The sequence below is a fragment of the Phascolarctos cinereus genome, unplaced genomic scaffold (genome assembly GCF_003287225.1).
Source record: "Phascolarctos cinereus isolate Bilbo 61053 unplaced genomic scaffold, phaCin_HiC Scaffold_5;HRSCAF=322, whole genome shotgun sequence".
Lineage (NCBI taxonomy): Eukaryota > Metazoa > Chordata > Mammalia > Diprotodontia > Phascolarctidae > Phascolarctos > Phascolarctos cinereus.
Window position 1 is genome coordinate 118624123 of NW_027555958.1, and position 15777 is coordinate 118639899.

General features: G+C 36.4%; 1 protein-coding gene across 1 annotated transcript in view; it reads right to left on the reverse strand.

Annotated features, from left to right (window-relative positions):
- The window catches only part of PEX7 (peroxisomal biogenesis factor 7), a 77676-nt gene extending 62373 nt beyond the window's left edge, over positions 1 to 15303 (reverse strand). The window contains exons 1-4 of the mRNA XM_020987152.2: positions 15071 to 15303; positions 12042 to 12099; positions 11227 to 11377; positions 742 to 819 (exon numbers count right to left, since the gene is read on the reverse strand). Of these exons, the coding sequence (XP_020842811.1) occupies positions 742 to 819; positions 11227 to 11377; positions 12042 to 12099; positions 15071 to 15200 (417 nt within the window). The 5' untranslated portion in view covers positions 15201 to 15303. The remainder of the gene's footprint in view (positions 1 to 741; positions 820 to 11226; positions 11378 to 12041; positions 12100 to 15070) is intronic.
- Between the last annotated feature and the right edge of the window lie 474 nt (positions 15304 to 15777).

Consider the following 15777-nt stretch of genomic DNA (forward strand, 5'->3'; position numbering starts at 1 on the left):
AGTTATGTACCTCCCTTCCCAAAGTATTAATATAGTACTTTAATATTTGCAAAGCACTTAAATATCATCTTACTGCATCCAGGGAGGATGCAGTAAGATAATATCCCGGACAATCCAGGGAGGTAGGTGTTATTATTATCCCAATTTTATAGATGAGGAAACTGAGAGAGGTAGTAGGTGACTGGCCCAAGTACAGAGAATCCAAAATGCAACATCTATAGTTTGAATAGACTGCCAATGGAACACTGGGGAATGAGGCAGTTAAGGTGGCACAGTGGATAGAGCACTAGGCTGGAGTTCAAATTTGACTTCAGCAATTTACTAGCTACTCTTTCCCAGGATTGTTTCAAGGATCAAATGATAATATCTGTAAAGAACTTTGCAAACCTTAAACTGCTATATAAATACTACCTCTTATAAGCAAAATATAAATATTATATTTATATACACACACATACTACTTATATAAGTAAAAACTACTTCTATTACTATTATGATGATGTCAAACCTCACAGAACTAATCTGGTCAGAAGAAGCAGGGACAAAACACACCTTCAATTTTTTATTTCCAGAATTAGGGGATTATGGGTTTAGAATACCACATATTCTATTACATTTGGTTGAAGTGGCTAGTTTTGCTGAACTGGTTTCTCTTTTCCTTTCTCTTTTTTCTTTTACTCTTTGTTAAAAGGGATGACTTTTGAGGGAAATGATCTGTTTGTCCTGAATGCTTTAACTTACCAGTTTGGCTGTTTGATCCCATGAACCAGACACCACAAGCTGCTCACCTCTGGTTTGGCTCCAGTCGATGCTATAAACCTAAAAATATTTTAAAAGTTTCAAAATACTATCACATTAATATCTTAATGGTACTAAATTACAGGAACCAAGTCTTTTTTTTTTATGACAAAAATAGGGATATCTTAGAAATTGCACATTAGAATGGAAGAAACAGAAAGGCATATGGTTGATCATTTAATTTATTGTACCTAAACCATCCTGAAAAATTAGAATCTTCTATTCTACTTTAAAATATTTCTACAGCATATTCTAGAATCTCCTTGACTAAAAAAAAATTACATTTTTTTATACTACCAATATATCACTGTTTGCAGCACCCCAAAGAAATGTCAAAGCAGATTAGAAGTTAGTCATTTCAAAAAGCATGCGTAGTCAATGTTTATCAGATGGTATTAAAATTAAATTAATATCCATATCTTGCCTTTCTTAGAGGATACTTATAGGAATGGGTATGAGCTTTCCAATCTCATGGTAAACAGCTTAGTTATCCTGCACTGCTTTTCTCATCTAATTCTCACTGCTTTTAGTCCCCTGGTCAGTTAACATGAGAAAATCACTGGAAATCTCATTTTCTATTATAGATTGTATAGATCAATACCACATTCTGAATTTGACAAAATGTTTAAATATCCATAAATGTAGGCAAATATCACGTAGGCATACTTATTGAATTTAATAACGATGCAAGTAAATGTAATTACCCAGCAGGTCACTTTTTGGCTTTCATATGCCAGTATGATTTCTGTTACTAAGAAGATACATATTGTTAAAGTTCTGGTTATAATAAGTGTAAATACTACCTGCCGTACATAAAACATCTATGTCTAAGATTCTTAAACACTTAACATAATTAATCTTCATACACTTACAAGATAGAAACAAAAAGGTATTTTTTTTTCATTTTGAAGATAAGTGCTTCCCTTCAAGTACCACCTTGATACCTCATCGTGATAGGGAGTAAGTCAGGGTTCTCAAAAGCTTTGAACAAGAACAGCAAAATGAGCATGCCATGATAATTAATATCTGATGACTGAGAACCAGCCTAGCTAAATTCAGAAAAGCTGATCATCAGTGTGTGGTTGCAGGTTGACGAATTTTTCAGTTCTAGTCACTTTCAAAGACCATTAAATAAGTCAAAGAAGGGCTATAGTTTGCATTGGTAAAGATCTCACAAAAACACAGAACCGTTAAGTATTGAAATGACCTAACATACAGCTGCAAGATAACTTCCAAAGAGACATCTCCCTCAGGCATATACTGTCGGATATAATCAATGAGTTGGTTTCATTCTTTAACCATACTCATTATTACAAAAGAGGTTTTAGTGGGGCAGGAGAGGCATTGAGAAATGGCAGCAAAATCTTTAAAAATTATATCAATAAAACACAGAAGAAATTATACTGTCAAGGTCCATACAATTCCAAGCTGATTAAACAGTTTGTCTTCTCCTTTACAAATTATAATCTGACTCCAATGGATCACTGAAGGTAATGCATCACCAATTGAAGCAAAGAAGTATGGCAGAGAAATCCATACTGTTGCAGTCTTCTTTTTGAATCCTGCTAAAATTAGTGAATATTGTATTTTTTTTAAAAAATAGTTTGGACTGTCAAGCAACAAAAAAGATGAGCACTGGAGACACAGACCAGAACTAAACACAAGACAGATATACTGGTGGGATAAAAGGCTCTTTATTGAAAAACAAGGACAGGAACAAATGACTGTCAAATCAATCATTACTTGAGTGCCTACTATTTGCAAGGTGTATGCTCACTGATGCAGATTGTTAAACCAGAACAGATGTCTTTCTAAGCTGGACTGTAGCAAACCTTCCGGTAATGAGTTTGCAAAATTAAACGGAAAATACTACTTCTAGTACTGTTAATGTTTAGTGTCAAGAATAGTAACTTCAGGAACTATAAGGAAGTACTGTCTTGGTTTCCCCAAATATAAGCCAAATAGAATAATGACTTAAGATGAAAAACAAATGAAAAGAAGGAAGCATTTACATTGAAAAAAGGTAAAGGTAAGATACAACCTTGGTCTTAAAGATACGCATCAATAAACAGAGGACCATAGACTTAGAGCAGGAAGAGCCCTTAGAAGTCATCAAGTCTAATCCCCTCATTTTACACATGAGGAAAGTGAAGCTCATAGAGGTTCTGTAGCTTGCCCAGGAGTACACAGCTAATAAGTGTCTGAGGTGGCATTTGCATCGGTAGAAGTTGTTTCCTTATTGGAAATTTCCTACACCAATGAAATCACACACACAAAAATACATATACTACAAAAAAAACCCAAATACATATATATGTTATATTCATATATATGAATACATACACTACACACGCACACACACAAAAAAGAAAAGGTAACTTCATTTATGGCTCTGATGTTTCAATGTTTTCCCTCAAATGCTTTAATTAGTTTTCAATAATTGTGCCAATCTCAAATATAACTCAGCGAATTCGAGGAAGATTTCAGGTTAGAATTCCTAGTCTACTAATGGTTTATCAGAAAACAGTCTTCAGGTGAATGAGGCTATTAGTTACTCCATAATTTAGCATCTCATGAAACCAAAGATGTTTTTCACATTTTAATGCAATCTGATATTTTATGAAGTTAAATAATTGAAAAGAGCTAATAGAAACACTTGGGATTTATTTTCAAAATCCCTTCCAAGAATAAATAAATTGATGGTTCATATCTCTTACCATTGTGGTTGGTAGCTGGAATTAGAAAAATTCTAGAAAGATTTAATTTAATGGGCCTTAACTGAAATGGGCAAACCTTAAAAACATTTTAAATGAACTCTTTGGTATAGCTTTGATGATAAAATTTGTGCTTACAAACTACAATTGTGAGAGAGCTCTCATAAAACAACACCAATAACTATTCAGTGATTTGCATATGAACAATACATCTCTCTTATCACCACTTAAAACCATTTCAGAAGATATGAATTCATTGGAAAGTTATAAATATATTTTCCATCTGATCCTCTGTATATACCTTCACCTGAGAACTTCCTATCAGTGACTTCTAATACTACTAACTACTCGGAGGAGATACTAACTGATGTCTCTTTGCTATGAGACCTTATTCTGTAGACAAAAAAGAGTAGAGGTTTTCTTAGAATATTGCAAGGCAACTGGTAATACAATGGATAGAGCACTGGGCCTGAAGTCAGGAAGACCTGAGTTTAAATCTGTCCTCAGACACTTACTCTCTGAGTTACCCTGGGCAAGTCACTTACCCTCTACTTGTCCCAGTTTCCTCATCTGTAAAACGGGGATAATAATAGCACTTGCTTCCCAGGGTTGTTGTGAGGAACAAATTAGATACTATTTGTAAAAGCTCTTAGCAGAGTGCCTGGCACATTGTAGGTGCTATATAAATGCTTCTTCCCTTTCCTCCTCTTCATGACCACGAGATTTGAAAGCAGCATGTTAGCATACAGTTTTATACTAAATAACAAGATTAAAAAAAATCTACAAACCATAAAGTGGTCTGAATACATATTCATACACAAAATTATAATGCTAGAAAACTAGGTATGGTGCAATATTGTTTAAGGATTTTTGAAGTCCAAATTTTGGGTCTCTAAATTAGATTTTCTTTTAAAATTTTCTATGAAAAAGCAAACAAATAATTACATAAAAGAAAATGACTTGTATTTTGCACAAAGAGCTAAGAATTCAAACTCTTTAATTTATTAAGAAATTGTCATAAATAGTATCTCATCACTGATGAAATTTTACAACTGGTTAACTACATTAATTTCTTAACTAATATGTTTCTTTGGGTGGGCTTAAAGAATAATCAAAAACCAAATATAAGTCATCTAACTAGATCTTAAATCAACTACAAACATACTTCTCAATTTTCTAGCGACAGAGGCTAGACCTTAAAATAAGCCTAAACATATATACAATTTAATAAGGGAAAAGGTAAGGGTCTTCTTTACTAATCCTCCTAAAACTTTTAGGATTTTCTCAGCTTTGGTCTGTGAATTTCATGTGGATTTCAGCAAGATGAAGGGGAACACTGACTTGGTTCTGTCATCTCTTCTTACAACCATAAGTCTAGCACCATGTAGAGGCTGTGTGCTCCCCTTACTTGAAGAAGCTTCCTCTACATCAAGCACTCATCATATGATATCTTATTTGATCCTTATAACAATCCTATGAGGTAGGTGCTATAGTTACATTAGCATGATTAGGTGGATAGCAGTGTGAAAGATGGGTTGGGAAGATTTAAAGGCAAGGAAGATAGAATAGGCAACTAATTACCACTGGTTGTCCCTCACGCTCTCTCACTAGCTTCCCTCAAGTCTCAGGTAAAGACCCACCTTCTATAAGAAGGCTTTCCCAAACATCTTTAATAATTTTCCTCTGAAACTCCCCCCAATACTAGTCCCCAACCTCAGGCAGGAAATCCAAATTCCAAAGAATTCAGTTGATTAACATAAAGTGTTTATTACCTGCCCTGGTACTGTGCTAACCAATAGAGAAACAAAGAAAGGCAAAAACGGTCCCTACATTCCAACACAGTAGACATGTCAATAGCTTGTTTTTTACACAGTAAATTGAAGGGAGGGAAGTCTCTAGCAGCTGGGGACATGGAGCATGGGCAAGTATGGGACTGAGAGAGACTATAGTTGAGCTTTATCTTGAAGGAAGCTAGGGATTCTAAAAGGTGGAGGTGAGAAAGGAGTACATTTCAGACATGAGAGAGAGGCAGTACAAAAGCATAACAGGAGATATACAAGGAAAGGCAAGAAAGCCAGTTGGCACTAAACAAGTCTAGAGTACTGTAGCAAGATTCTAAGGGTATGTATGTTCAACTCACATAGGAGTCCCAAGTCATACTTTGTGAAAATCATTCTGAGTTAATTCAAATGAAAAGAATTTTATATTTTTTCTATCTTCCCTCCCCTCATCCTTCTACTACTAAAATCTAATAGTGTGCAAAGCAGAAAAATTATTTCCAATGCCTGGTTCTAGTTTGTCAAGTTTTAACTAAATAACAAATTAAAAATTAAAGAATTCTGATGACTAATGAGATTAAGCATAGATAAGCCCTATATAGAATTTATGTCATTAAAAAGATTATAAGTTTAAAAAACAAAAGTTCTAAAAGAGATAAACTCGGAATGAAAAGAAAAGGAATTTTAATATAAAAAAAATGGAGAGTTGTTCCAAATGAGTACAGATGGTTTATTTTTATTGTTGTTTTTAAGACTAGGTCTCCCTGTACAGCCCAGGCTAGAATTGCAGGGATTACTTTTGGGCCTGATGCCACTCTGATCTTCTCAGGAATGGTCCAATCTGTTTCCAATGTGGGCCAACTTGACCTTCTTAATGCAACCTGGCAGGCCCTAATCCCAGGGGCTCACCATATTAACACAGATCTGATCAGTTTAGCTCGCTGTAGCTAAAAAATCTGTTAGGTCTAAGAGTTCAAATCACACAATTCTATATAAAGTTATATAAAGTCACAGAAAAGGGATACTTATCTAAACTATGGCTAAATGAACAATGAATATTTAAGGGGCAATGTATATGAATATAACATTTATTGAAATTAGCAAAACATATTTAAAAAGATAACTGAAATAATACTGAATTTATTTCAGTCTTCTTAGATTTTATTTCAATTGGTATTAATTTAACTACTACTTTACTTTTGAGTAACTCACATAGTTTTTTTTGTCTTGGAGCAACCAAATAAAGAATCACTTATAAGCATATATCACGATGCTTGGCCCAGTGCTGGCTACATAATAATTTTGGTAAATACATGAAGTTCATCAAGAAGAAGCATTATACGATGAGCAAGCTGCTCTCAGAAAAACCTGGAACGACTTGCATGGGCTGATGCAAAGTGAAATGTACTGTGTACAAAGTAACAGCAATATTTTAAGATGATTAGCTGTGAATGCCTTAGCTATTCTCAGCAATACAACTATCCAAGACAACTCTGAAGGACTTAATGATGAAAAATGCTATCCATCCCCAGAGAAAGAACTTATGGTGTCTGAATACAGACTGAAGCATATTTTTTTTCAATTTTATTTTTCTTGAGCTTTTTTTTTGTCTGTTTTCTTTCACAACATAACTATTATGGATATGTTTTTTTAAAAAGAGCATCATACATAGATGAGTGTGTGTCTTTTTAAAAATTTGAGTCTATAATTTCATTTATGCTAGAAATTGCCAGGGAGGAATTTTTTTCACTGATCCATATGACAACAATATGAATTGTAGAAACAATTCACATAAAATTGCCTGAGGCACTAAGTGATTTGCTGACACTTAAAAGTCTGTATGTGTCAGATTGGACTTGAACACAGGCTTTTCTCACTCTGACCTCCCTAAATTCAACTTATTTAATTAAAGTATATGTAAAATAAACACATCAAAGTCATTAAAAATATAATATTTAGCCAGAAAAGATGGGGTTTGCCCACTCCTTTTACATCAAATACTGGAATTTCCAACATATAAGCTTCAGTCCTACTTAAACAACTAAGGCATTAAGTCTCAGCCTAGAAACAAATAGAAAACATTTTATATTTGTACATTCTATTAATGCTTCTGTTTTCTGTCTACTTAGTTGGACACAAATATGGCAGAATGGAAAAAGCAATGGACTTCCAAGCACCACAAGAGAAACAGTGTAGAGCAGTCATTAAAATCTGATTTAGAGTCAAAAGACTTGGGTTTGAATCCCAGGGTCAGTTATTTATTATATGGATAGGGGAGATCAAGTCACTTATCATCTCTAAATATTCATTTCCTCATATGTAAAATGAAGATGATAATGCTTCCACTACCTACCTCATAGGGTTGTTGCAAGAAAAGTACTTTGCGAAATAAATGTAAAAAGGTTAATTATTACTATTATTATAAAGTCATTGTGAAGATTACAATAACATTCATCTCAAATTAAGTCAGAGGCCTGGCATTGTGGAAAGAGCACTGTACTAAGAATCAAAAGACCTGGTGTTTGTACTAGCCATGTGATGTTGGGCAAATAACAACCTCCAACCTCAATTTCAGGGTGGGAGACAGGACAAGCTACCTCTCCCTTACTCCTCTTGGGAAGGACTGAAACAGCCCTGACAGGATCCAAAACTGGAAGAGAAGAGAGCACCAAAGGTGGGGTCACTTCTTTCGAAACATCTACTGAATCATCATTATGCTTAGTGGCCAATGAGGGCACTGCCTTGTCATCTTTGAGGGCTAAGTGCTTTAGTGCTGAGCCAGGTACATGGGGTTCAGCAGAAGCAAAAAAAAAATTTTTTCTTTTTAAATCAGCTTTGCTCCCAGAGATGGGAGATGGAGCTCGTGTGCAGAAAAGCTCTCCCAGGACAAACCCAGGTCTGTGCCACCTGCATGAGTGCAAAGCGGAAGGTCCCCTCCAGTAAATAAAGGAGAGGTTGCAGTGGCTCAGCCTCTCAGGCCCATCAAGTGATTCTGATCTGTTACATGGAAAAGAATTTATTAGGCTGTCCTGCTGTGAGCAACACACTGTACTATGAGGTGGGCATACAACTAGAAAATCAATACAGTCTCTGCCCTCAAGGAGCTCACACTTTAATGGGGGAGACAACACAGAAGAGGTTTCAATATCCTTCTGAACATTGAGGCTTTGTTTTTTACATCACTGCCATTTTCCTTCCAATTCCTCCCTCTCTTTTCCAATAGAATCCTTACACACTGGGGTGATGGGTGCAGGGGGAGGGGGATGACTAAGCAAAACAATCCACTTATAGCCATTATGTTTGACAGCCCACAGTATACAGAAATCTTCTCTGTCCCCCACCTCTCTATCGAAAGGTGAGAAATTAATTTTATCACCAGTTCTTTAGATTGTCTATGGTCTGAAAGAGTACCTGCTCTAGAATCAAGAGAACTTAAGTTCAATCCCAACTCTGACATTTACTAAATATGCTTAGGAAAATTACTTCCTCTTCCTTTGGCCTCTTGATTCCTCTTTACCAAATACACCACATGGCCTCTGAGGTCCCTTTTGCTTCTAGATCTATGATTCTAAATGTTTTCATTTTCACAACCATGATGTCCTACTGAATATGGATTCTAGAAGATAAATTATTAAACTGACTCAAAGTTATCACCTATTTTTACCTAAAAAAATAGTATTTCAGATCCTAAACTTATTTAAATAATAATTTATTACAATATCACAAACCAGAATAATAAGTTAAGTTAAACATACTAACAGTGTGACTTCGGGCAAGTCACAACGTCTCAATGCCCCAGGCAACTAGAATTTCCCCATCCAAGAATTCCCTATATCAGTGAAATCAAAAGTCTAGTCTTTACGGTTAATACGTATCAACTGTAATCATTGCTTCATAAAAAGATGCAAAAAACCTTGAGGTACACAAATTTGTTATGTTTAAAATTTATCAAGGCATTTCTAAAAAGACTAAATTAGTGTTACTATTTAACTGGTTGAAATTTTGCATTTCTAAATTATTTTCAGCTGTCAACTACCAATATAGACTTATCAACTTCTATCATAATCAAAAGACATAATAAGCAATGAATTAATTTTTAAGGAAGTAAGATTTTAGCTATTCAGAATTTCTTAGCTAAAAGTAACATCAAATTTTATTCAAAATACATCTTTGATTACAAATTTAATTATCATTTGTCTAATTTTGGAGAGGCAGAAAAATTCATTTCTTTACTCAGTTATTTAACTCAAAACAACCAGAACCAGGAAAATTATATAGAATGACAACAAAAATGCAAATTGAAAGAAAAAAAAGACAGTGAATGCTATAGAAATACATTGACTAAGAAGCTTGACCCTGGAGAAGAGCTGAGAAAATATACCTCCCTCCCTTTTGCCAAAGTGGAGGACTATGGCTGTGGAATACTACAAATGTTGTCAGATCCTATTGGTATGTTGGTTGGTTTTGTTGAACTACTTTTGCTCCCTATTACTTTTTTCATTCATTGCTACACAAGATGGCTCTCTGGATATGAGTAGGGTTTTTTTTTTTTTGAGAGGCAATTGGGGTTAAGTGACTTGCTCAGGGTCACACAGCTAGTACATGTCAAGTGTTTGATCTGAGGCCAAATTTGAACTCAGGTCCTCCTAACTTCAGGGCCGGTGCTCTATCCACTGCAACACCTAGCTGCCCCAGGATGGCTCTCTGGAGAGGGAAAAAGGGTATATTTGGAAATGAAGTTGATATCACTGTGCCTGACAAATAGCAGGCACTTAATAAATGTTTGCTGCACTGTATATAAAAACAAAAGACAGCAATAAAATGTTTGTAAAAGGTTTCAGAAGTGACAGTCAAATTCTTCAAAACTCAATATTCTGAGAAGTGGTTTGTGAGTTGATAAGTCTTAGCATTCATGACAATAAAGAATTTTTAAAATTGTTTTTAAATTGTAACATACAAATGAGAAATTTAGGAATGAAAATTGCTCCACAGCTCAGTTTTATCTAATGGCCTAAAAAATGACAACTAATTTTCGACTGCAAAATCTTGAAGTAAGCCAATAAGGGCAGAGAAAAAGAAATTTTTAGCAGCAGTATGGAGAAAGCCCATAAGATTTTTACTTATTAAACTGCTAAAGAAAATCATTATATGATGCTCAAAAAATATCATGATCCATAAAGACAATAGAAAAAATCTGTACTCCTCTTTGGGATGTTCAAGTTTACAAACTATGCAAAATGGGCACATGTACCTAGAGGCAGTACCATTCTTCCAAATTTCTGTATGTCACCTACCTTCTTACTTTTTCAAAACATTAAGTGGCTCATTTGTCAGTGTCTGAATTATAAGGATTAGAAATTCTGCCTTAGAAACACAAGGATTCCTCTGAATGGTGACAGGGAGTAACCACAGGCTACTATTTGCCTCTCAACAGCTTTTCCAGAAATGATTTTGGCAAAATGCAAATTAAAACAACTCTGAGGTACCACCTCACACCTATCAGACTGGCTAACATGACAGAAAAAGAAAATGATAAGTGCTAGAGGGGATGTGGGAAAACTTGAACACTAATTCACTGCTTGCAGAGTTATGAACTGATCCAACCATTCTGGAGAGCAATTCGGAACTATGCCCAAAGAGCTATAAAACTGCACATACCCTTTGATCCAGCAATACCACTACTAGCTCTGTATCCCAAAGAGATTTTTTTTAAAAGGGGGAAAGGACCTATTTGTACAAAAATATTTATAGCAGTTCTCTTTGTGGTGGCAAAGAACTAGAAATTGAGGGGATACCCATCAATTTTAATATTATTCCCTGAGAATATTTTCCATATTCAAAGATCCTGTATATGGACATCTGCCTTAACTGAAGAATATCTTGTCCAAAGTCTAAGCAATAAGCACATGAAGAGCCCAGCCAAAGGTCCTCCTTACCTCCTGTGCGTGCTCTTTAAACACCTGCAAAGGGCCTGTGGCTTCAGCAGTATCCCAGAGCTGCAAAGACCCATCTCCACTGCATGTGATTAGTACGTGTTCATTGTTCTCACTCCACGTCACATCAAACAGGCCATCATTCCAGTCAAAACTACACCAAGGTAACCAAGACAACCATTTTTTAGTAACAACAAAGATATTGAAATATTACCTTCAGAATTCTACACTTCACTCTAAATTCTTTCTGGGACATAGGAACAGCAAATATTTAATAATATTCATTTAGACCAATAGTTTTGACTTCTCTACCAAGCTTATTTTTATTAGTGGTGTTTATTAGCTGATTCAGTGTTCTTCCCTATCCTTGCCTTTCCTGACTGAAGTACTTTTTTGTTAATGAAAAAGTCTCTAGAGAAAAAGAAGTAAAAGTACATAAAGCAATTCACAAATTAAATAATTGCTCTTGAATAATCAAGAGTTGACAATACTGAAAACGATGGAGAAATAGGTCAGGATTACTGCATGTTTTATTTAAAATTTCTTATGTCTTTGACTTTAAAAATTATAAACAAATGACTGCTAAGACCAGTTTTGAAAGAAGCATGGCATATCAAAATTCAAAAGCAAAAAATAAGTTACACATCATACAACTTTATGAAATAGTTTCTGTATATTGCCAAATAAAACTATGTTATTAAACAAATGCAATTCAAAACAAACTTAATTTTGACTATGGGAAAACACTTCAACTGTGTTCAACTGGCAGTGATAACAACATTAAAAATGTTAGTTTAATAATGATAGATCTATATTACCTTCTAAAATGTCTAATTCCAGTTTCATTTTGTTCCAGTACAATGAGTGTTCCACAGCCTAAAAGGGAGGGAGTAGGGAGGAGAAAGGGGGCAATGAAGGTTATGTTTTATTAACACTAATACTACAGCCAGCCTGCTTTAGTTATGTTATGAAACTACCAAGTTTAACAAGGTTGCATGTAATGAAGTACAATTCATTTTTTTAATCTCTTCTCCCCCCCCCACTTTGGAATTATTATTCATCAAAACCTGCCTTTTAAAAGAGGATAATCCAATTAATGAAATGTTTTTAAATTTTTAGCACAGCACACAAGTCAGCTTGACTTGACTTATTTTAAGTTATCTTTAAAACATGAGGGGGTTTTCTATATGTTTAATAGTGTTCTCAATTAACAAAAATCTATATTCTTCCTCTGCTCCCCCCAAAAGAAGAAAACATACAATACTATTATAATAAGTATGAATAGCTAAGCAAAACAAAGTCTTGACTTATCCAAGTCCAGAAATACGTCTCCATCTGCACCCTGAGCCTATTTCCTCTCTGTAAAATGTGAAGTTTTTAAACAACTTTCATTAGATGGATGACTAGATTGTGAGTTTCTTGAGGGCAGGGATTGTCTTTTGCCTCTCTTTTTGTATCCCCAGGGCTTAGCATAGTGCCTAACGGTAAGTGATTAACAAATGATTAAAAAGTGAATATATAAACAGTGATTCTATGCAAGGCCAAATTAGTTATACATTGGTTAACAGTAATTTATTATAATTTTGAAATAAAGAAATCTTTTCACATATAAAGTTTCCTCTTAATTTCAATATATACGGCATTCTCTGCCACAGGAGAAATTCTGTTGAGGGAGAAAAAAACATCCTGCAATGAAACTGGCTTGCTCTGGTCTAAGCCAGCTAGTTCACCTGGTTAAAACATGTTGTCAACAAGACTAAAGTTGTGGCAGGACACAAACTTCTCGAAGGCAAGAATGGTTTCAATTGTGTCTATTGCCTAGCTTGGGCATCTTGCATAAAATGAGGTCTTGGAGCTGATGAGAATGATTATTCTTTCTTCTGTGGCCACAAACGAAAACTTAAATTCCCAGACAACTACCTTACAAATCTGTGACGCTGACCCTAAGTGGAGCAAAGGCAAGAGAACAGAAAGACCTTTGTAGATCCATCACCACCTCTGATAAACAAAGACACACACCAGTTGTTGGTTGGTGGGTCAGGAGTATCATGTCCATGCAAGAAAAGCAGTATCTCATTTTAAATATCATTTAGGAAACAGGAGATTTAATCACTAGGAAGGATCAATTTTCTTGGTTCAATTTCTTTTACAGTTATAGTGATGAAGCCTACAGATAAAAGGCAAATTACTACAGAACAGTTTTTTTTCCCCCACTAATCAAAAGAAGCTTTGCTTCTGCAACTACCAGGCACGCCAGGGAGTATGAAAGAAGGGTCTTTCTGATAGTTTAAGAATAGATAAAATAATTGTCCCCAAGCCCATAAGTACTCAGGTGGGCTAGAAAAATAAAATTATAGTCATTTGTATGGCAGCTAGATGGAAGACCTGAGTTCAAATTTGATCTTAGACACTTACTAGCTATGTGACCCTGAATAAGTCACTTAACCTGTCTACCTCAGTTTCCTCTTATGCACAACAGGGATAATATCACCTATCTCCCAGGGTTGTTTTGAGGATCAAATAAGATAATAATTTAATAATTGTTGACTTATAACACTTTCTAAAGTATCCAACCCCAGCTTGGCAAACAGTGCTTTACAAAGTTAGGCATTATTATTAATTTTCAAAGCAGATACATTTGACATACATTATTTAACTTGATGCTTACAACTCTGAAGTTGACAGATCATGCTCATTTTAACAACCCAGAGAGAAGGTGGCTTTCCCAAATTTTTAATTTATTTAGGGGAAGAGCCAATATCAAAATAAACTTTAATTCAATATTAAGTATCTATCATGTGTAAGGGATGACTCCAAGCGTCAAGAGAAATACAAATATGATTAAGTAGTTTAAAATCTAATGGGAGGTGGAGGAATCTAATAGGGGATGTTACACAAGTAACTACAAAAAAAATACTGAGCATATTAGAAAACCACAAAGCACTCTTGAGAGAGAATTCAGAGGAGAGGTGGAACATGCACAGAAATCTGAGGGCCATAGAATCTACAGCCTGTTAACAGAACAGTAAACAATGCAGTTTGTGGATGCTGGAAGGGTGGGAAGTGAGATACTGTAACAAGAGGCTAAGAAGGTTATTCGGAATTGTGAAACTTCCTGAATTCCAAGAAGGATTGCATTTTGTTCACTCAGAAGCCCCTGGAGGTTTCTGAGTCTAGAAGTCAACAGGAATACAGCTGCATATCAAAATTAAATCTGGATTAGAGTGGATTACATAGTAGGGAGACTAGAGGCAGGGATAGTAGATAAAATGCTGTAGCATTTTGTTCTGGTGGAGACCAGAACTAGGATGGTGACAGTAGGAAAACAAAGAATCAATGGGAAGTATATTCCAGAATTAGAATTTAAGGTAGGTGGTGATTGATGGGAGAAGGGTAATGAGGGAGGGGATAAGATAAGATCCCAAGATTTAAGGCATTAGGGTTACAGTGCTGCAATTAACATTAAGTAGACCAGAGAGCTCCTGGGGTAGATAGGCCTGGGTGGAGAAAAATGAATTCGTTTTTTGTCATGATGATACTAATTATTCACATTTATACAGAGAGGTTTAATGCACTGTCCTCACGATAATTAGTATAGGCAGTACAAGAATTATCCCCATTTCATAGATGAAGAAAACGAAGCTCAAAGAGGCCAAGTGACCAGCCCTGGGGCACAAAGGTAGATTCAGGGACATGAGGCCTCCCCAGACTCCGCCTCCCACAGGTGCACAAAAACTGACAGTGTCCGCAGAAGGTCCCCATTGGAGCCATGCCGGCCCCCCCCACCCCGCTGTGATCGGTCCCTCGAGCGCCCCCCAGTGGCCAGCGGGGAGGGGCAGGGCCTCACCCGCGATTCCGTAGTACTGTGAGGAGGCGCATGCCAAGCGCCCGGGCAGGTAGGGGGAGAACTCCACGGCGTAACCATGGCGACCTGGGGTCCGCAGCGTCTGCGCGCCCCTACCGGGCGCCGCGCTCATCCCCTACCCAGCAACCCTCCCGCACCCCGCCCCCTCGTCTTCCTCCCCCTTTCCTGAGGCAGCCGCGGCGGCGCCGGCTCCAGTTCCGGGAGGAAAGTGGAAGCGGTTCCGGTTGACTGGACCTCGCGGGAGAGCGGAAATGAGCGTGTTTCGGGGCTCGGATTGGTCCGGAGAGAGAAGAGTACGGAAGCCTCTGGTGACCATGTTAGCCAGAGGCAGCGCGCTCTGCGCTTCAATCTCCAGCCTGTCCTTAAAGGAGCCGTGTTTTTTTTTTATAAGAGCAGTTTGGGAGTGTTGAAATTACTGCCTTTTGGTTGCATTATTTATATTAAATTTGCTAAGTGCCTACTATGTTCCAGGCACATAGTACATATATTGTGCAGATTATATCATCTATGATAGAGTAATACATGTACAGATTATGCGTACGTACCTACATACACACACACACACACACACACACACACACACACACACACACACACACACACACACACACACACACACACACACACACACACACACACACACACACACACACACACACACACACACACACACACACACACACCACCCA